The 22,913-nt window shown below is 43.0% G+C and overlaps 1 protein-coding gene across 7 annotated transcripts in view; it reads left to right on the top strand.

Moving 5' to 3' along the window:
* The first annotated feature begins 261 nt into the window (after positions 1 to 261).
* SEC22C (SEC22 homolog C, vesicle trafficking protein) overlaps positions 262 to 22,913 on the top strand; it is a 29,696-nt gene continuing 7,044 nt past the window's right edge. For 3 of the 7 annotated variants that reach the window (XM_035278643.3, XM_035278649.3, XM_054247059.2), the window contains exons 1-4: positions 547 to 685; positions 13,188 to 13,396; positions 18,370 to 18,533; positions 19,353 to 19,532. In XM_035278643.3, coding sequence (XP_035134534.2) covers positions 13,215 to 13,396; positions 18,370 to 18,533; positions 19,353 to 19,532 — 526 coding nt within the window. In that variant the 5' untranslated portion in view covers positions 547 to 685; positions 13,188 to 13,214. Of the gene's footprint in view, positions 444 to 546; positions 686 to 1,885; positions 2,091 to 13,187; positions 13,397 to 18,369; positions 18,534 to 19,352; positions 19,533 to 22,913 lie in introns of those variants that run through there. The other 4 variants (XM_078354787.1, XM_035278644.3, XM_035278645.3 and 1 more) reach the window with 4 other exon arrangements.

The raw sequence follows: 22,913 nt of genomic DNA, 5'->3' as shown, positions 1-22,913 counted from the left end.
CTCAATCCTTGCTAAAGGAAGAAGCGGACGGACTCCGCCGCCTCATCTCCTCGCAGCCGGTCATCCATCTCCCGGCGCCTCCGCCCCAGCCTGGGGTGTGTCCCCCTGGGTCGGACTTTGGCGCCCCGTCCAGGCTGGCAGCGGTCGTGCTCTTTGGTCTGCCTATCTCGGGCCTCCCGCCCAGCCGCGCGGACCGCGGAACCCACGCCCCGGGCGTGTCGCTCTGTCACGCGGAACCTCCCCGCCTCCCGACGTCAGGCCGGTTACTACCCCGGCCAGGAATCGAGCTCAGACCACGAAACGTCCTCTCACCCCCGGACGTGAGAATTACCGGCTTGGACCTCAAACCGTCGCGGTGCGAGCCGGGAGGCGGGAAGAGAGTCGGGAGGCGCGCGCCGCAGCCACGCCCCGTCTCCGGCCGGCTCGCAGCTCTTTAAGAACCAGTACGTTCGCGCCTCCGCCAAGACCGGGCCGTGGAGGCGCGCCGGGATTGGTCGGTTTGGGTGCGGGCGTCGCTTAGCAGCAGCCAGTGGGGACTCAAGACTCGCGCACGCGCACCGCCGCCTACCTGCGCCTGGGCCGCCGGTGACCTGGGCCGGGGCCGCCCGGTCGGCTGAGGTGGCTGAGGAGGCGGCGGGTAGCGGGCGGGCGGGCGCCGACTTCCGAAGGCCGCCGTCGGGGCGAGGTGAGGGTTGGCGGGCGGAGGCGGGTGCCGCTGCCCGTTAGCCGAGAGCAGGCGGGGTCGGGTGTGGCGCAGGGCGGGCCCAGAGGTGGAGGCGGTGCAAGGCCCGCCCCGCCTTCAGGCCGGGCCTCGTCCATGGGGCTCCCCGCGGGGCTTCGCTGGGCTCCCTGGAGTCCTCCGTCCTCTTTCTCCCGCCAGCCTCTGCCCGGGCCCTGGGGCCACCCAAGGCGCGCGCCTGCAGGAACCCTGCGCTGGCAGACGGGCGCCCAGTTGGAAGAGATGGGGAGTGACGAAGGGGGCGACTGTGTGTTTAAGTGTCCGCGAAGCTCCCGGAGCGTTTCGCGTCTCGACAGCGGACTCCCCGTAGCGTGTCGCGACCCGGGACTTCAGATTCCCAATACACGGAGCCTCTCGGAGCGCGGGGCGCAGGCCGTTCCGTTCCGGGTCGTGTGTTCGTTGCAATTTACACGTAGACCCCCAGAGCCAGGAGGATAAAGCACTCGGGGGGCGGGGGGGCGGGATTAGGTTTGTAGCAATCCAAGCCACGAAAGACTCTTGCCAGTGGTGGGAAGTAATTGGCGAAGTTTGTGACGTGGTCGGAAAAAAAACGCAGCTCAGAACCAACAGATAGGGCAACATTTAATTACGTTTTGCAGAGAAGAGCTGATCCGGCTAAAGATAATTTTAGTAAAATGAAAAATGGAAGCAGTTGGAAGTGGTTTAACGTTGCTAGGTAGAACTGAATGAACGGTTTTCCTCTGGAAAGGGCATTTTGGACCATGTTGTTAATAGCTCTGATGTAAGTGTTTGTGTTTGCAGCAGAAGCCCTCTTGGAGTCCCAGTGGTTTTTGTTCTTAGAATAGCGTAGAAGTCACCTACATTCAGAAAGTAGCATGGTGAGAGAGAGAACAACCCGACTCCAAGGCAGTTCCGTGGGCAAAGGACAGTTGGATCAGCTGCAGCCTCAGGCTCCTTCCTCCACCAGCAGGTCTCCGATTACCTTATTAGTGTTGTAAGAAGAAGAAATTATTTTTACAAAAAAAAATTATTTTAGAGAAAAGGAGTAGCTGTAGTCCCAGAGGGTGGACTTACAGAAGCAGGATGTGATGGCAAGATGGCAGGCTTTAGGGTATTTGAAGTAAGGAAGTCTGGCTTTGAATCTGGCTCTTGAGCATTACAGCTGCAGTTTTCCTACTTCTCCAGTGCAGATTACGTCTACCTTATAGTTACAAGCATTTAACAACCGTATCAGGGTAGAAGCTACTGTCAAGTTCAGTTTCCTCCCCCTCAGTTCCCAACAAACGGCAGAACTGATCTCCACCCTCCTCTTCACTCCATCCCCAAGCAACTTGGAGCCTTAATAGAATCTACACATTTGGTCAACAGTTCTCAAGTCCTGTGGCTGAAGGTGAATTCAGTAAGGGTGACACAACTCAGTTTTGTCTTCTGTATTGTGCATTTGAGTCTTCTGTATTCTGTATATACTTTATGGTAAGTGCTTGTGTTTGAATATTTGTGTCCCAAATGAAGCCTTTGTCCAAATTCCTATTTTACAAGGTGCAGTCATCTCTCTCTCTCTCTCTCTCTCTGTACATGTGGTAGGGATTTGAGGAGGGGTTAAGGGTAGAAGGTGGAAGGAAAATCAGGAAGAGTAGCCTCCAGCATAGGCACAGAGTCTGTTGAACAGGGATAATGTATGACATGAGCAGTTTATAAACAGGTGTCAGGAAGAGGATTTAGGAAATAACGGAGGCAGATTAAAATATGTTGTTATAAAACCTAGTAACACGGATGCTGTGTATTTGATTACTACTTCACTCTACTTTTAGACAAATTTCATTTGTATAAATTTTCTTTTTTCCTTTCCAAGTACAGATTTATTGCAGAAAAGTGTTCAAAATATAGATCAGAATTATGGCAAGGGATCTGTAAACCTGCATTTCTTGTTTCAGTGAGCAACAACAAGGCAGCCCTCAGGTCATTCATTCATTTGCTTTGCAGTGTTTACTGAGTGTTTCCCAGTACGTGCCAGCAAGGTGGTAGGTAGTGACATCCACGTCCTTGCAGATGGATCCCGTAAGGTCTGAAAGACATTCTAGTGTCTCTACGAACATTCTGAAGCTGCCTTCGTCCTTGTGGAATTGATTTTTTGTTGGTTTTTGAGACAGGGTCCCACTTTGTTACCCAGGCTGGAGTGCAGTGATTCAGTCACAGCTCACACAGCCCTTCTGAGCTCAAGCGATCCTCCCACCTCAGACTCCCGAGAAGCTGGGACCACAGGTGTGCACTACCATGCCTGGCATCTTCATTTTTATTTCTTGTAGAGATGAGTGTCATTATGTTGCCCAGGCTGGTCTTAAATCCTTGAACTCAAGCAGTCCTCCTACCTCAGCCTCCGAAAGTGCTGGGATGACAGGTGTGAGCCACTGTGCTCAGCCTGCTCTCCTGTTTTCAGTTGAATACTAGTTATCTTTGAGCAGCTTTATTTTAGAGTCCTGAGATTACAGTACCTTCCAGTTTGGAAGTGTCATGTAGCTGAGTAGCTATTCACTATAAAGTAAGCCCTTCAGTGTTCATGTTAAAGCATCAGAATTACGGTTAATTAGCAGATAAGATTAGTGTTCTATTGGTGGAGATATTTTAAAATGATATTTAAACAAAAAAATGTGAGCATAATTTAAAAAAGCAATACATGAGGATCTTAAGTTAATGCTTTTTTTCTAGCTCTTAAGATAATTATGGTTGCAGGAAATTGCAAAAGTAGTACAGAGAAGCCTCATGTGCCCTTCACCCAGTTTTCCCCATTGATTACATGTTATATAACGCTGTTACAATAGCAACTCCAGGAAATTGACATTGGTATAAAGTGTGTGTGTGTGTGTGTGTGTGTGTCGTACTGTCACTTTATCACGTGTAGACTGCAATCAAGATACAGAATTATTCTGTCACCACAAAATCTCCCTTTTGCTGTTCCTTCATAGTCACACCCATTCCCTCCCCTCTGCCATCCCTAAACTCTGAAAACTGTGTATCAGCTCTCCATTTCTATAATTTTGTCATTTCAAGACTGTTACATAAAAGGATGCATACAATATATAACCCTTTGATACTTGCTTTTTGCAGTCAGCATAATGCACTTGAGATCCATCCACATTGTTCTGTGTATCAGTACCATAGTTTGTTCCTCTTCTTTGCTGAGTAGTATTCCATTGAATGAATATGCTGTGGTATGTTTATCCATTCACCATTTGTAGGACATTTTGATTATTTCTAGGTTTGGTTGTTATTAATAAAGCTTCAATCAGCAATTGTACACAGGTATTTGTGTGGATGTAAGTTTTTGTTTCTTTGGGATAAATGCCAGGAGTATGATTGGTAGATTGTACAGTAATTGCATGTTTAGTTTTAAAAGAAACTGCAAAACTGTTTTCTTTTGTTTTTGAGATGGAATCTCGTTCTGTTGCCCAGGCTGGAGTGCAGTGGTGCAGTCTTGGCTCACTGCAACCTCCGCCTCCCAGGTGTAAGTGATTCTCCTGTCTCACCCTCCCAAGTAGCTGGGATTACAGGTGCCTGCCACCAAGCCCAGCTAATGTTTGTACTTTTAGTAGAAATGGGGTTTTACTATGTTGGCAAGGCTGGTCTTGATCTCCTGACCTCAGGTGATCAACCCGCCTTGGCCTCCCAAAGTGCCGGGATTATAGACATGAGCCACCATGCCCAGCCCAAACTGTTATTCTAGAGTATACTGTTTTACAGTCCAGTATGCACGAGAGATCAGTTTCTCTCCATGCTTGCCAGCATTTGATATTGTCACTGTTTATCATTTTAGCTATTCTGATGGGTATGCAGTATTATCTCATTGGGGTCTCAAGTTGCATTTTCCTAATGGCTCTTTTCTTTTCATGCTCTAATTTGCCATCAGTATATCCTCTTTGGTAAAATATCTGTTTGTGTATTTTTCCCATTTTAAAATTGGATTGTTTGTGTCTTTTTTCACTCTTGAATTTCAAGAGTTCTTTATAAATTCTAGGTTTTATTTGCTTATCAGATATGTGGTTTATAAATATTTTCTCCCGATTTCTAGCTTGTCTTTTCAACCTCTTCACAGGGGCTTTCATAGAGAAACAGTGTTCAATTTTGTTGAAGTCCAGTTGACTCAGTTATCTTTATGGATTACGCTTTTGGTGTCATATCTATGAGCTCCTCACCAAACCATAGATCCTGAAGATTTTCTCCTATGTTTTCTTCCAGTTTTATATTTCATATTTAAATCTACGATAAATCTTGAGTTAAGTTTTATGTAAGATGTGAGGTTTAGGTCACCCCAGCACTATTTGTAGAAAAGACTATCTTTCCTCTCTTCAGTTACTTCTGCACTTTGTAAAAAGTCAGTTAGATGTACTTTTGTAAGTCTATTTTTGGCTCTGTATTCTGTTTTTATTGATCTATGTCTATTCCTCTGACAATACTATATAATCTTGATTACTATAACTCTGTAATAAGACTTGAAATAGAATAGCATGGTTTTCCCTATTTTATTATTTTTCAGAATTGCTTTAGCTATTTTAGTTTCTTTGCCTTTCCATATGTATTTTAGAATAATCTTATCTATATCCACAAACTCTTGCTTATATTTTTTTAGCAGTTGCATTAAACATGTATATCAATTTGGGGGAGAATTGACATCTTTGCTATGTTAACTCTTTGAATCCATAAAACATGATATATCTCCCCATTTATTTAGCACTTCAATTTCAGGAATGTTTTGTAGTTTCAGCATACAAGTTCTGTATATGTTTTGTTAGATTTACATCTAAGTATTTTATTTTAAAAATTATAGCTTAATTGAGATCATTTTTTGAAGTGATTATAAATGGTATTTTTAGTTTTGGTTTCCATATGTTCATTGTTAGCATATAGAAATAAAAATTTTTTTGAGCCAGAGTATCACTTTGTGCAAAGGGCCAGCTTTTTGTTTCATTGATTTTTCTCTATTTTAAAAATTTTCAATTTTATTGATTTCTTCTCTATTATTTCCTTCCTTCTTTGTGCTTTGAGTTTATTTTGCTCTTCTTCTAGTTTCTTGACCTGTGAGCTTAAATTATTGTTTTGAGACTTTTCTTTTTTTTGAATGTAAGCATTTTAGTGCTATGAATTTTCCTCTCAGTACTGCTTTAGCTGTGTGCCACAAATTTTGATATATTTTCATTTTCATCCAATTCAGTGTATTTTTTATAATTTCCTTTTTAATCTATGGATTACTTAAAAGTGTGTGTTTAATTTTCAAGTGTTTGGAGGTTTTCATTACCTTTCTTTTACTATAATTTGATTATATTGTGGTCACACACTCTGTATGAATTTTTTTAAATTTATTGAGGTTTTATAGCCCGGGATATGGTCTATATTGGTGTATATTCTGTGGTTTCTTGACTTAAACTCCTGTCCTCAGCAGTCCTCCCACCTTGGCCTTCCAGAGGGCTGGGATTACAGTTGTGAGGCACTGTGCCCAGTCTATTCTGTGGGGTCTTGAAAGGAATTCTGTTGTTGGGTGGAATTTTGTAAATGATGAGTATATCCTTTAGTTGATAGTGTTTTTTAATTCTTTTAAAAAACTTTGCTGATTTCTGTTTACTTGTCCTATCAATTTTTGAGGTAGAGATGGTTGAAGTCTCCAACTATAACCATGGATTTATCTATTCCTCCTTTCACTTGATTAGTTTTTGTTTCACTTATTTGCATCCTTGAAGTTTCATGCAAACACATTTAGGATCATTATGCCTTCTTGGTGGACTTATTCTTTTATCATTATGTAATATCCTTCTCTGTTCCTGGAAATTTTCTTTGCTCTGAAGTCTATCTGATGTTAATATAACTCTTGCTTTGTTTTGATTCATGTTTGCATGCCATATTTTTTCCATCCATTTACTTTCAACCTACCTATATTGTTATATTGGAAGTGAATTTCATGTAGATAGTATATAATTGGGTCATGTGTTTTATCTACTGCCAGTCTCTGTCTTATCATATTTAGACCATTTACATTTAATGTAATCATTGATATATATTAGGGAACAAGTCTGCCCTTTTTTGTTTTGTATTTGTTCTGTTTGTTGTTGCTATTGTTATTTCTTTATTTTCTTTTTCTTGACTTCTTGTGGGTAATTTGAACGTTTTAAAATAATTCCATTTTAGGCCAGGTACCAGTGGCTCATGCCTGTAATCCTATTACTTTGGGAGGCTGAGATTGGAGGATTGTTTGAGCCCAGGAATTCAAGACCAGCATGACAACATAGCAAGACTCTGTCTCTACAAAATATATCTTTAAAAGTTGGCTGAGTGTAGTGGTATATGTCTATAGTCCCAGCTACTTGGGACGCTGGGGCTGAATGATCACTTGAGCGTTTAGGCTGAGACAGAAGGATTACTTGAGGTCGAGGCTGCAGCAAGCCATGATTGTGCCACTGCATTCCAGACTGGGTGATAGACCCTGTCTCAAAAAAAATCATTTTATAATCTGTAGTGTTTTTTAGTATATCTCTTTGTATAGCTTTTTCAGTGTGTGTGTGTGTGTGTGTGTGTGTGTGTGTGTGAGTGTGTGTGACTTATCATGGTCATCTGATGTCAGGGTTTTGCTATTTCAAATGAAACATAGAAACTTCACCTCCTTTTATGTCTTTGAATCCTTCCATTTGTAATTGTCTTAAATATTTGCTTTACATATATTGAGAATCACATGAGACATTATAATTATTGCTTCAATCACCAAACAATCATAGTTTAGAAAACTCATGGGAGAATAATGTGTCATATTTTTCAAAGTTTTTTTTCCCTTTCTATTGTTCTTCCTTCCTGATGTTCCAGATTTCTTCTTTTATCATTTCCTTTCTGTTTAGAGAACTTCTTGACAAATTCCTTTAACGTTCCTTTATCTAAGTGTGCTTTGATTTTTCTTTTATTTCTTTTCTTTTTTTGAGACAAGGTTTTGCTATGTTGCCTAGGCTGGACTTGAACTCCTGGGGCTCAAGCAGTGTAGCTGGGACTGCAGGGACATGCCACTGCACCTGGGTGCTTGAAGGATATTTTTGCTGAATACAGGATTCTGGGTTGGCAGTGCTGTTCTTTTAGTACTTGAACAATATGCTGCTTCCTTTTGGCCTCTATGGTATCTATGAGAAATGTGCTGTCATTTGATTTGTATTCCGCCTGTAGGTAAGGTATTATTTTTCTCTTGCTGCTTTCTCTATTTCTTCTTTGTCTTCGGTTTTCATAAGTTGGGCTGTTTGGTGTGCTGGCCTGGGCTTCTTGGGTTTGCCCTTTCTAAGATTTGTTCAGTTTCTTGAATCTTTGGGTGTGTGTCTTTTGCACAGTTTGGGAAATAGGCAGAAATTATTTATTTGAATACTTTTTCAGCCCTGTCTTCTTCCTTTTGTCTTCCAGGACTCAAGTGACATGAATGTTCAGTCATTTTTTTATAGTCTCACCAGTCCTCAAGGCTCTGTGAAATATTTTTCAGTCTAGTTCCTCTAATATTGTTGAGATTGAGTAATGTCTGTGCTCCGTCTTCATGTTTACTCATTCTTCTCCCCGTCCAGATTTCTGTCAAGCCCATTGCGTTTTTTACTTTAATTAATTAATTAATTTTCATACAGATGGAGTCTCATTTGTGGCCCAGGCTGGTCTCAAACTCCTGATCTCAAGTGATCCTCTTGCCTTGGCCTCCCAAAGCATTAGGTTTATAGTTGTAAGCCATTGCACCTGGTCTCAGTTTTTCTCTCTTTTTTTTAGATGGAGTTTCGATCTATAGCCTAGGCTGGAGTGCAGTGGTGTGATCGACTCACTGCCATCTTAGCCTCCCAGATTCAAGAGATTCTCTTGCCTCGGCTTCCCAAGTGGTTGAGATTACAAGTGTGTGCCACCGTGCCCAGCAAATTTTTGTATTTTTAGTAGAGAGGAGGTTTTTACCATGTTGCCCAGGCTAGTCTTGAACTCCTGACCTCAAGTGATCCATCTGTCTTGGCCTACCAAAATGCTGGGATTACAGGCATGAGCCACCATGCCCAGCTGCCTCAGTTTATTTTTAATTTTAGAATCTCCATTTAGTTTTTTATGTCTTCTCTTTCTTTGCTGAGACTTTATTTTTCATTTTTTAAAAGTGGCTGGGTTTGGTGGCTCATTCCTATAATCCCAGCACTTTGAGAGGCTGAGGTGGGAGGAACACATGAGCCTGGGAGTTCAAGACCAGCCTGAGCAACGTAGCAAGACCCTGTGTCTACAAAAATAAAAGATGAAAATTAGCCAGGTGTAGTAGTGTGTACCTGTATTCCCAGCCTTTTAGGATGCTAAGGGGAAGGATTACCTGAGCCCTGGAGATCAAGGCTGCAGTTGGCTGTGACGGCACTGCTGTATTCCAGCCTGGGCAACAGTGCGTTTATAACTGCCCATTGAAGCACTTTTATGGTTGCTGTTTTAAAGTCTTTGTCAGGTAATTGTAACATCTCTGTCATCTTATGTTAGCATAGTTAATATCTTCTCACTGAAGTTGAGATTTTTCCGAATCTCAGTATAGTCGGTGATTTTCTATTGAAGCTTACATTTTGGATGTTATGAGGTCTGAATCTTACTAAAATCTTCTGTTTTAGCTGGCCTTTGTTGACACCACTCCAGCAGGGGAAGTGAGGGACTATCTCATCATTGCCCATGGAAATAGAAGTCCAGGTTCTCCACGTGGCCTCTGTTGACACCCTGGGGGAAAGGGGCTGCCCATCCTTGCTGGGAGAGACGGGAATTCTGGCTACCCAGTGGCACAGTGGGAGAGAATGGCTCGTTACTGCCCTCTAGCCGCTGCTTGGCCTTCTCTGAGGCTACCCTGGCAGAATGGCGGTGGAGAACGGGGCACCTCGTTACCGCAGGGCAGTGGTGGAAGTCCAGGTTCTTCACTTGGCTTTTGTTGGCAGGCGTGTGGTGGCTACAGTTTTTTTGTGATGTTTGGCTGGAGTAGAGCAGTTTTTTATCTAAAAGTTTTCTGTTTTGCTATGCTGTACTTTATTCTAGTTTTTTTGACCGAAGAGCAACTTTTTTTTTTTGCCTTTTTTTGGTCTGTACCTATTGGCATTTCTTGCTGGTTTATCTAACACCCAGTCTGTGATATGTGAGGAAATAAAAAAGAAGAAAAACAAATTCAGCAGACTCACAGCTGTGTTATTCCTCAGATCCCAAGGTTCCTAGCCAGTCTGCCTTCCTCACCTTTCAGAATTTTTATTTTTATTTTTGAGACAGGGTCTCTGTCACCTAGATTTGAGTGCAGTGGTACAGTCTTGGCTCACTGCAACCTCTCCCTCCTGGGTTCAAGTGATTCTTGTGCCTCAGGCTCCTGAGTAGCTGGGATGGCAGGTATGTGCCACCACACTCAGTTAATTTTGTATTTTTTGGAGAGATGGAGCTTCGCCATGTTGACTAGGCTGGTCAGAATTTTAAAATGTTTATTATATATATAATGTCTGGGGTATTTTGTGGGAGAAGCAGGGAAAAGTACTTCTACTTCCTCTTTCCAGAAACAGAAGTTTGTTCTATTTGGAGCAGTGGTCAGATCTCTTGAGTACAGGCTGTCTTATAATAGATCATAATCTGAATTCACAAATATAAATCCCTATAAAGCTAAGCCTCTTCCTTTTTGTATTAGGTTTTTTTTTTTTCATCTTTTGGAATACAAAGTGTATTTTTACAAAGGTAAATAATGTCACGGGTGTTGTCTCCATTCTTAGACTCTTCCATGGCAGCCTATAAAATCTTTTAACTCTCAGGCAGCTGCCATCCTGTACATTCATGTACAACTGAAAAACAGGAAGAGCGTTTTTTAAATCTTGAATATTAATGTTTGAGGAAAAGCAAAGTTGATCAGCAAAGGGCAGGATGGAGAAACAGAACCTGTAGGGGACATTCGGGTCTTTACAGAGTGGTAACGTGGGTTATTCTGATCACCATTGCTTGGAAATGTCACCATTTCTTTTCTATTGGCTTCACACAGTACCTGGTGTATGGTAGGGGCTCCTTAAGGACAGAACCACAGAGCGTGTTCTGGGGCTGACAGTTGGAGTCTGTACACTGCTTTCCTTTAGAAGGGCACACAGTTTAGTACCTTTTTATTTTCCTTTGGGTTGTTTCTGTCCTGTCTGTAACTGTTTTCGTTATCTCATTGACTGTCTTTTTTTGGCCTCAGTGTCTTCATATCTTGGCTTATGGTTCTTCTTGGAGTTATTATTGAGACCCTAAGCTCTGGTCTCAAATTGATGTTGTACCTTTTCCCTATCTTTGTCAGCGCTTTGTGCCCCAGAATTCTTTTTAAAAAATGTTTTAAAATGGGCCAGGTATGTTGGCTCATGCCTGTAATCCCAGCATTTGGGAGGCTGAGTGGGGCAGATCACGAGTTCAGGAGTCCAAGACCAGCCTGGCCAACATGGTGAAACCCTGTCTCTACTAAAAATACAAAAATTGGCTGGGCACGGTGGTTCACTCCTGTAATTACAGCACTTTGGGAGGTCAAGGAGGGTGGATCACGAGGTCAGGAGTTTGAGACCAGCCTGGCCAACATGGTGAAACCCTGTCTCTACCAAAAATACACAAATTAGCTGGGCATGGTGGCGCGTGCCTGTAATCCCAGCTACTCAGGAGACTGAGGCAGGAGAATTGCTTGAACTGGGAAGCAGGAGGTAGAGGTTGCAGTGAGCCGAGATCGTGCCACTGCACTCCAGCCTGGGCTACAGAGCGAGACTCTGTCCCCCTCCCAAAAAATGTTTTAAAATTAAATATTTCAAATATGAAAGCATAGAAGATAGAACAATTAACCTCTGTACACTTGTCCCCTGATTCCCTTTGTGGTGCTTGGGTGCCTGCTGTAGAACCCACAGTGTCTTCTGGCAGTTGACCTCATCCTGCTATTGGTGCTGGGAACTTAGTAGCTTTTGTGTGTGGCTGTATTTTTCCTGGGGCTTTTCACATTTTTACTCTCCAATGAAAGGTGTGGGGAAATGGGTCAATTGGACTGTGTAGGACCTGCTGGCTGGTAGCCTGATTTTTCTTTTTGCCTCCTTTGTGTTTTCATATCACTGCAGTTTCTGCATGTATATGGTAGTAATAATTATTCATTCATTTATCCATTCCAGACACAGTCTTTATTCTTAGAACTTATATTAGGTAGTGGAAATGCAGAATCAGTAAAATAGAGACCAAAGAGGTAGGTTTCCTAAGAATTTAAAAGAGGGAGAAAGTGCTTCCAGCTGGACAGATCTGAGAAAGTAGATCTGAGGTCATCTTTGACTTGGAATTGGACATGGGAAGATCAGAGGAGGTGCTGCAGCCCCACGTGAAGAACGCATAGAGGCGCAGAGATGAAGAGTAGTGTGTATCCTGGCGGTCTGACATGAAGAACTGAGATGCCAAATAAGCTTGCATTCCTAGAGTCCTTTGGAAGAGAGGTCCATGGTATTACCTATCATCATCCTATCAAACAAGGGGCCTGATGGTAGAGGATCCTGTCAAGTAGAGGATTTGTGTGGACACATCCTACTGGAATGACCCATCTGAGCTGTGATGACCACCCCACTAATCCCTAACTGCAGGGCTGCCAATCGCAGATGTACAGGTTATACCTGAATAAGCACCCTACAGAGTTAACAGATAGGGCTAAAACACAGCCAGGCTCTGCCAGCAGAACCGGGGCAGGCAGTTTCCACCCGGAGAGGCATCCTTTTCTAATTTACTCACACACCACGAGGGTTCAGATCTGTTTCTTTTTCTTTCTTAGTGGTCCTCACATATCATGGCCAAATATTTATAATCTTACTGTAATGTAATTTGCTAAATGATTGCCTTTAGCTATCTGTAGGGACTCAGTCATCACTTTGAAGACTGGCTCTATATCAAACATTTGCAGAGATTCAGACGGATGTGCTCTAGATGTTTCATTTTTGCCTTCTGCTCTCCTTGTCACCAGCATTAGGTTAGATGCTCAGAATCTTTCCACCTTCTTCCATCTCCTTGCAAGTGAGGATGTGGCTGCTGAACTGCTTAGTGCCTACCTGCATGGGTGACCTGAAGTGCACAGGCCGCTGGGCCTCAAGCCTTTTTGCTGCTCCAGTGTCTGGTGCTTCCCGTCTCTTTAGGGCTGTCTTGCCCTGTCTGTGTCCTGCTACCTGCTGTTGCTACTGCTGCCCCTGAGCCCTCTGGTCCTGCTTCTGTCCCCATCATCCCAGTTGGCTTAATTCTGGAAAGGGAGAGATTCATTAGAGAAAAAAACAGAATTACAAGTGCAGAAAAGACAGGGAGGATAATGAAGGGAGGAAAATTGGGAGAGATGTAGCAGTAGAGGGCAGAGAAATAACAATAAAAGCAATTTTGCAATTATAGTGGGATCTAGGGTGACAAACCCTAGAGCGAACGTTCCACAGGTGGGGGTATTTCTGGCACTGCCATCTGAGCCTCAGTAACAAGGTGACCTTGCTTTCCTCAGGTGTCCTCATGACTTCTCTTGTGGACCATGTCCATGATCTTTTTTGCCTGCGTGGTACGGGTAAGGGATGGACTGCCTCTCTCGGCCTCTACTGATTTTTACCACACCCAGGATTTTCTGGAATGGAAGAGACGGCTCAAGACTTTAGGCCTGCGACTGGCCCAGTATCCAGGTCGAGGCTCTGCAGAAGGCCGTGACTTTAGTATACAGTAAGTGAGCATATACTCTTTTTCAGAATCTTAGCAAAATTTGGATTACTTTTAACTACATGTAGTGGTAATCTAATGCTGATCACATTGTGTATTAAAAGCAGATCTAGCATCAGTGGTCTGAGGTCATGTGTGTCTATAACAGAATCATGAAAGAAATGGGTTTTCTTAGAGCCTCAAGCATGGCTGCTCCATGTTTTTTTTTTTTTAAGAGACAGAATTAGGCTGTGTCAGTCAGGCTGGAATGCAGTGGTGCCATCTTGGCTCACTGCAACCTCAGCCTCCTGGGTTCAAGCAATTCTTGTGCCTCAGCCTCCTTAGTAGTTGGGATTATAGGAACACACCATGATGCCCAGCTAATTTTTATATTTTTAGTAGAGACGGGGTTTCACCATGTTGCCAAGACTGGTCTCGAATTCCTGACCTCAGGTGAGCCACCTGCCTCAGCCTCTCAAAGTGCTGAGATTGATTACAGGTGTGAGCCACCATGCCCAGCCATGGCTGCTCCAGCTCTTAACTTCTGCTAATGGAGTGCCCATGAACATTGGGAGATCTGGGTTCATGTCTTTAGTTTTATAGTTTTTTCTTCACTCAGATGCAGGGAAGGAAGAAAGGTAAGGAGGGAGGAGATCCTAGATTATAATACTGGAGAGGGAAAATAATAAAAATTAGAAAGCCAAGAAAATAAGAAAGTATTTCATTTATAGCCCTTCAGTTTTTTTTGCTTTTTAATGTTTTCACTTTACATTTTAATTGCTTTAATTTTTAATTTGCTTTTTAATTTTTAATTGCTATTTTTTTTTTTTGAGACAGAGTTTCACTCTTGTCGTCCAGGCTGGAGTACAGTGGCGTGCTCTCTGCTCACTGCAACCTCTGCCTCATGGGTTCAACTGATTGTCCCGCCTCAGCCTCCTGAGTAGCTGGGATTACAGGTGCCCACCACCATGCCTGGCTAATTTTTAAAGTTTTTAGTGGAGACAGGGTTTCACCATGTTGGCCAGGCAGCTCTCGAACTCCTGACCTCAGGTGATCTGCCTGCCTTGGCCTCCCAGAGTGCTGTGATTACAGGCATAAGCCACCCGTGCCCAGCCATTTAAAAATGTTTATTATGTGACAGGATCAGGGCAGTGAAAAGTAAGTGAGAGTAGTAGGTCTCTTTTCTCAAGGAACTTAAAAAGTCTAACGAGGTAACAAGAGAAATATATGACTAGCTATAATACAGTGGGAAAATGTTCCAGTGGAAGTAGGAATCAAGTGATTACAATAATCCTGGTTACCAAAACTAATATTCTTGAGTGCTTTCTATACGGCAGGCACTATTCTGTGTTTCATGTGGCTTATGATGTAGGTAATAGTATTACACCTGTTTTGCAGAGGAGGAAACTGAGGTAAAAAAAACTTAACTAAGGCTACACTGTTAGTAACTGGTCAGCCCAGGATTTGAATGCAGGCAGTTAGGCACCAAAATCTGCTTCTCATGGCCTATACAATTTCCTGTTCTAGGACTCAGAGCAAGAAGCCAGCCATTCTGTGGAGGCATCAGGGGCAAGACAGATTTTTGAATATCGAAATGGCTTGTTAGATTTGATGTCTATTTTCTCTTGTATTTAGACCTTCACTTATCAAGTCCCTTTTGCTCTCCTTATGTTTTTATTTTTAATTTTATTTTTTAGAGACAGGGTCTCTGCTGGGCACAGGTTCATGCCTGTAATCCCAGCACTTTGGGAGGCTGAGGTGGTAGGATTGCTTCAGCCCAGGAGTTCAAGACCAGCCTGGGCAATATGATGAGACCCCATCTCTATAAAAAACTTTAAAAATTACCCAGGTGTGGTAGGGTGCACCTGTAGTTCCAGCTACTTGGGAGAATGAGGTGGGAGGATTGCTCAAGCCCAGGAGGTTGAGGCTACAGTGAACCATGTTCACACCTCAGCCTCCAAAGTAGTTGGAACTCTGTCTCTAGATAGATAGGTAGATTAGACAGATAGATTGATTGATAGATAGCCTCCCAAGTAGCTGAGTCTACAGGTACACACCACTACACCTAGCTAATTTATTTTTTAGACAGGGTCTTGCCATGTTGCCCAGGCTGGTCTTGAACTCCTGGGCTCAAGTGACTCTCCCGCCTTGGCCTTCCAGAGCCCTGGGATTATAGTTATGAGTCCCTGTGCTGGTCCCTTGTATTCTCCTTGAATAGTACATTTTTAGTTGATCTGCTAAGCCGAGGTCCTTTTAGGGGAATTCAGTCTCAGAATTATAAAAACAAAAGGAAAAGTCCAGGCCTGACACCAGGCAGGTGATAATGTCAATCTCGAAGGGCCACGTCCTGAAGAGGGTGACAAATAATAGGCACATGCATCTGTCACCCGATAGTATGGGCTCTGGCTGTTTGGGAGCAAACACTGAGCTGCACCTGCCCCCAGATGCAGCCCCTTTCTCTGAGTACCGGAACATGGCTTTCTTGAAGGTCTCTTCTGTCCTGTGCAGTGATTAACTGATTTGTGCTGTACTGCAGATAGGAAGCCTTTCCTCTGTTAAAGGCTATTCTTCACAGAAAAGAGAAGTTTAAGACTTAAGAATTAAATCCTGGGTACTTCAGTAGCTTTTTTGGAAAAAGGAATAAAAATTTTTTACTCATTTGTAATTTTGAATTAAATATTTACCATTATTTTCACAGAGGAAACAGACTTTCTTTTCTTACAGGTGGGCAGTGCTATAGCTTTTAATACTTAAGGCATTGTGTTAGTTTCCTAAGGCTGCCATAACAAACTGGCTTCAGACAACAGAACTTATTCTGTCGCAGGTACCGCAGGGCCATGTCCCCTCTGCAAACTTGAAGGAATAATCCTTCCCAAGCCTCTGCTGCTTTCTGCCAGTCGTGGGCTGTAGATGCCTTACTGCCGTCTCTGTCTCCATGGTTGCATGGTCTTCTTCCCTCTGTCTCTGTGTCCAAGTTTCCTTTCTTATAAGGACACCAGTCATCACATGAGGGCCCACCCTATTCAGTATGACTTCATTTTATCTTGGTTACATCTTCGAAGACTAGTTCTTTTTTTTTTTTTAAAGATGGGGTCTCACCCTGATGGCCAGGCTGCTCTTGAACTCCTGACCTCAGGTGATCCACCCACCTTGGCCTCCCAAAGTGCTAGAGTTACAGGTGTGAGCCACTGTGCCCAGCCTGAAGACTATTTCTTTGAGTTAGGACATCAATAAATCTTTTTGTGGGGACTCATTCAGCCCACAGCAGAGGTCTCTTTCATATGGAAACGCCTCCATCATAGAGTGGCCTAGACCCTTCTAAAGGATTTCTTCCATAAGGAGGAGAGTCATCTATTTTTTCCCATTGGAAAAGTTTTTATATAGGGAGTTACAGTTTCAAAAAGGTGGTAGAACAACATAACCTAAAAACCTCCTGCTGAAAACACCCGGAAATGAGGGTAAATATATATCAGCAATTACTTTAAATGTGTACTTAAGCTTGAAAGAAAGAAAACTTAAGATGCTAGAAATAAAAGGAAAGCAGAATATTAGGGTAGTAAGTGTGTACGTGGACACTGAGGCTCCTGGGCATTCAGTCACAGCAAAATTGGGGCTTGGTTTGGGCTTACATAGGGTGGAGTGTCAGAACAAGACTCTTGTGGCTGGGTGCAGTGGGTCACGCCTGTAATCCCAGCACTTCGGAAGGTTGAGTTAGGCAGATTGAGCCCAGTGGTTTGGGACCAGCCTGGGCAGCATGGCGAGACCCCATCTCTACAAAAACAAAAAGTTAGCTGGGTGTGGTGGTGCACACCTATTGTCCCAGCTACTTGGGAGGTTGAGGTAGGAGGATGGCTTGAGCCTGGGAGGTGGAGGCTACAGTGACCTGAGATTGTGCCATTGCACTCTAGCCTGGGTGACAGAGTGAGAAAAAAAAGACCCTTGTATAAAGGAAAGTTCTTGTCATGCCACGACCTAATGAAGTGATGATAGGTGAGAGAAGTAGTTTGCCCATGGATACAGGGTGACTTACCTCTACTTGGCTTTGCATGGGAAGGAAAAGTCAATTTCACCTAAGAAATTGAAATGTTCCTGTGCCTGGTAAAAGGCTGAAGTTGGAGTTTTTACTCACCAAAGTCTAGGAATTCCTAAGCCAAGGTTGAAATATCGGTATTGGTCCCAGAGTGATGACACTGCTCTGCTAGGCGGCCGGAGCAAATGCAGAACCACCCTGGAGGATGTGTGCCACAACTCGGGCCTCAGGGGACACTCACAGAAAGGAATCCTGCAGGGACGAGCTCTCAGCAAAGTGTGACAAAACACCAGAGGAGACGTCCCACAGTGAGCAGGAGTCAGTAGACACAGATAGGTGACCTAGAGTCCCCAGCCCCTGAGCTTGCAGTATAGTATGACAGCCCAAAAGGGAGTAGAAAAAGAAGAAAAGCCCTGCATTTATTTCATGAGACCAGAATAATCTAAATACCACAGCCGGATGGAGACAGCACAAGAAAGGAAAATCATAGGCTAGTCTTATTTGCATAGACTCAAAAGTCCCAATTAAAATGTTAGCAAACGAAATCCAGCAGTTGTGTGTTTATGAATATGTAGGAACTTACATCCAACAAGCTTATTTTAGGATGCCAGGATGATTTAATATTAGGAACTCTATTGATGTAGATTAAAGAAGAAAAACATTTTCTCAATAGATGTGGAGAAGTCTGAGGCTAATTCCCCTAATAGAATATGCATTCCTCATGCATGAATAAATAAGAGTGATCACCGGCTGTCACTGGCTAAGACTGCGAGACATTTTAAAGAAAGCGGAAGAAAGACAGTCTCAGGAATAGGTTAAACTGGAGAGACAATACACGCACAACAAACAGCTGCAAGACTGTTTAAAGCCACGCAAGTGCAGGACTGGCGTCAGGTTGTGTCTGGGTGTGGGGCGGGAGTTCGTGGCTCTGTGTCCTGGTAATGCAGATGTTGCCCTTTTGTTTCAGTTTTTCTTCTTTCGGAGACGTGGCCTGCATGGCTATCTGCTCCTGCCAGTGCCCAGCAGCCATGGCCTTCTGCTTCCTGGAGACGCTGTGGTGGGAATTCACGGCTTCCTATGACACCACCTGCATTGGCCTAGCCTCCAGGCCATACGCTTTTCTTGAGTTTGGTTTGTAATCTTCTTTCATATTTATTGTTCTCACCCATGTTGTTATATGTGTAGAATTTACAGTTTAGGTTTGGCTTTGACCATCAGGAAAACCATTGGAGATGCAAACATGTCACTGAAGAACAGACTTGTACCGTGGGATTTCATAGCGATTGAAGTGGACTGGAAAGCTTCAGGGTTTAACACTCTGGCTTTTCATCTCCACAGAGCCTGGGCCAGGGTGGAGGCAGGCTGAAATGGGTTGGTTATAATCCACAGCTCTCTGAGGCTGGTGTCAGCAAATGCTGGCCCTTAGGCCAGCTGCCAGCCACCTGTTTTGTAAATAAAAGTGGAACATGGCTATGCTCATTCATTTACATGTTGTCTGTGGCTGCTTTTGCCCTATGACGGCAGAGTTGAGTTGTGACAGAGACCATGTAGCCAGCAGCCTAAAATATTTACTAACTGGCACTGTAAGAAAATTTTGTTGATCCCTGCCTGAGAGCATTGCTACTCAAAGCTCAGGAGTTCAAGACCAGCCTGGGCAATATAATGAGAACTTGTCTCTACAGAAAAATAATTTAAAAATGAAAAAAATTAGCCAGGTATGGTGGCACACATCTGTGGTCTCAGCTACTTGGGAGGCTGAGGTGGGAGAATCACTTGAGCCCAGGAGGTCAAGGCTGCAGTGAGTTGTGATCACGCCACTGCATTAGACCCCATAGTGGTCAGCAGTGAGACTATCTTCAAAAAAAGAAATGTGAACTTCATTTAGTACATATTGTCTAATAATATCCATTCTGATGAAAATGCTGAACTTGTGTGGCTCTCTTTTTGCAGACAGCATCATTCAGAAAATGAAGTGGCATTTTAACTGTGTAAGTTCCTCTCAGATGGAGAGCAGCCTGCAAAAAATTCATGAGGAGCTCAGGTCGCAGCCTCCAGTGGTTCTCACTCTGGAGGACACAGATGTGGCAAATGGGGTGATGAACGGCCACACACCGATGCACTTGGAGCCTGGTAAGCTTGCCGTTCCCTGATGTTGATGAAGTGATACTGTGTCTTTCAAATGGACATTGATTTTATTTATTTTTTTTTTTGCTAGAAAGCTGTTTTTTGGGGAGAAGGAGTGGCATAAAATGTGCTGAGAAAAATATGGACCAATCCTGTTTCTTGGTGGCTGTTATAAAAATTTGACTACAGGCCAGGTGCGAAGGCTCACGCCTGTAATCCTAGCACTTTGGGAGGCCAAGGCAGGCAGATGACTTGAGTCCCAGAGTTCGAGACCAGCCTGGGCAACATGGAGAAACGCCATCTCTGTCAAAAATACAAAAAAGTAGCCAGAGGTGGTGGCTTGTGCCTGTAGTCCCAGCTACTCCAGAGACTGAGGTGGGAGAATCACCTGAGCCCAGAAAGTCAAGGCTGCAGTGAGCCATGATTGTGAGCCACTGCACTTTAGCCTGGGTGACAGAATGAGAACCTGTCTCAAAAAAGAAAAAAATTGACTGTTAAGACAGTGGATTGGTTTGAGGGAGGCTATTGTGATGAAAATCAGGAGCTGAAGAGTGATTTGGCAGGATCTTTTCTTTTCTTTTTCTTCTTCTTCTTTTTTTTTTTTTTTTTAAATAGAGGCAAGGTTTCCTATGTTACCTCCCAGGCTGGCCTCGAACTCCTGGGCTCAAGCCATCATCCTCCCACCTCGGCCTTTCAGAATGATGGGATTATAGGTGTGAACTACCATGTCCAGCTGGCAGGTTATTTTTTTAATTAGGATGAAATCTACAAGTTTATTATTATTATTATTATTATTATTAATTTTTGAGGTAGAGTCTCACTCTGTCACCCAGCCTGGAGTGCAGTGGAACAATCTTGGCTCACTGCAACCTCTGCCTCCTGGGTTCAAGTGATTCTCCTGCCTCAGCCTTCCAAGTAGCTGGGACTGTAGGCATGTGCCACCATGTCCGGCTAAATTTTGTATTTTTTAGTAGAAATGGTGTTTCACCATATTGGACAGGCTGGTCTTGAACTCCTGACCTCATGATCCGCCTGCTTCGGCCTCCCAAAGTGCTGAGATTACAGGCGTGAGCCACTGTGCCTGGCAAGTTTGTTATTTTTAAATTTTATCTATTTATTTATTTATTAAGTCCAAGTTGTTCTGACAGAACTATAAGTTTAAATGTTATAAAGAAGATTCATTCTCTTTTCTGTAAGTTACTTATTGAACTGTATAGATTTGTATTATATATATACACATATAAAATATATATATATACACATATATGTGTATATATATAGTATACATATACACATATACACGGGTATATGTGAATATATAATATATCTATACGTAAATATGTATATATATATATTATATCTATACGTATATATATGTATAGATATATTGTATCTATATGTATATATACGTATAGATATATTATATATATATAGAGAGAGAGAGAGAGAGAGACAGAGACAGAGACAGAGAGAGAATCCTTATCTCGTCATATTATTTAGTGAAATGTTGTAGATCTGAAACCCCTGCTCTTCTGGTTGGAGGGAGGGCAATGGGGATAGAGCGCTGGCAGGGGCCAGAGCCTGGGCTTCTGATGTTCTCACTGTCTGGCTCTCCCTGAGAACTGGGATCTCCCTGTGTCCCTGTGGCTTTCAGAGTCCTCATCTGAAGAAAGAGGTCTTAATGAATGTGATCACAGCGCCCTGACATTCCATGACTTTGTCATTACCATCATTAGCCACTCAATGCTTAGCACATAACAAAGCCTGATGTTTTGCATTCCTGTTTACTGTTACATACAATTAAATTAATATTTAATAGTGGATGTTTACGTTCTAAGAATTCTGTAGTGGCATAAGAGCTGAATCCTTTGCTAAAAGAACTGTCTCACTATAGTGTCTAATTATTTTGTTTTTAACTGTTTTATGCTAAAGTCATTGCTTGAATTTTAAAAGTGATGTATTAAAAATGTTCATGGTTCTGACTTAAGTCTGTGTTTTAGTTTAATGTGTTTCAGCCAATACTTGGATTGGCTCTCATGCCAGTCAATAAGTGGTTCCAGTTTATGTTGAGAATAAACTTAATTTTTGCAAAAGGAAGACTGGGTGATCGAGCTCCAAGCTTCTCCCTTATCATATACGAGTGCAGGCATATCTTTGTAATCTGTATTTTGTTTTTAAACACTTAGACAAGAGGAACAAACCCAGAAAGTGTCACCTTGCCCGTCTTTCTAGGACATTTTACTGTGATTGATTTACCCTATTGTCCTGAGGTTAGACTCTTCACAGGTAGCATATTCTGCTCCAACAGTAACTTTGAATTGCTCAGTGGAAACTCTAACACACTAACAATAGGCATAGTTGGATTGTGGCTAGTATTTCTGTGTGTGTGAAATATAAGGGCAAGAAAGGAGGATGGCGAGACAATGGGAGGGACCCCAGTTAATTGTGTGAACCAAAATCAATTTCAGTGGTTGTCTTTACAGAGAAAATGAAAATTTGTTCTAACTATAGTTCTAGAAACAGCTTGTAACCTAAATAATCAGTGCTTCCTTCTTTCCTGTTAGTTTAGAATTTAAAAAATTGCATTTGCTGTGAATTGCTCTAGAAGTGCATGTGACATCGCATATTGTCATTGTCAGAAAGAGGACAAGCTGAATGTTGAGGCATATGATAGAAATGCTTTAAACGTTTCACAACCAATTACAAATAAAGCCTTGGTCCTCTCTGGTAGTATAAGACATTGTATTATTTATTTAATTTTTTTGAGACAGGGTCTTGCTCTGTCTCAAGGCTAAAGTAGAGTGGTAGGATCTCTGCTTACTGCAACCTCCACCTCCACAGCTCAAGCTATCCTCCCACCTTAGCTTCCTGAGTAGCTGGGACTACACCTGGCTAATTTTGGGGTGTGTGTGTGTGTGTTTGTATATTTCTTTTTGATAGAGATGGGGTTTCACCATGTTGCCCAGCTGGTCTTGAACTCCTGACTTCAAGTGATTCTCTCACCATAGCCTCCCAAAGTGCTGAGATTACAGGCGTGAGCCACTGCATCTGAACATTTTTATTTTTTTTGAGACAAGGTTTTGCTCTGTTGCCCAGGCTTGAGTGCAGTGGTGTAATCATGGCTTACTGCAGCCTCAACCTCCCAGGCTCAGGTGATCCTCCTACCTCAGCCTCCCAGGTAGCTGGAACTACAGGTATGTGTCACCATGCCTGGATAATTTTTTGTATTTTTTTTTTGTAGAGACAGGGTCTCACTATGTTGCCCAGGCTGGTTTTGAACTCCTGGGCTCAAGTGATCTATTGCCTGCCTCAGCCTCCCAGAGTGCTGGCATTATAGGCGTGTACCACCTTGCCTGACCCAGAAATTGTTTTAGGATTTTTCAGCCT

Source organism: Callithrix jacchus, chromosome 17 (assembly GCF_049354715.1).
Source record: "Callithrix jacchus isolate 240 chromosome 17, calJac240_pri, whole genome shotgun sequence".
NCBI classification, from domain to species: domain Eukaryota; kingdom Metazoa; phylum Chordata; class Mammalia; order Primates; family Cebidae; genus Callithrix; species Callithrix jacchus.
This window is presented reverse-complemented; position numbering and strand designations above follow the sequence as displayed.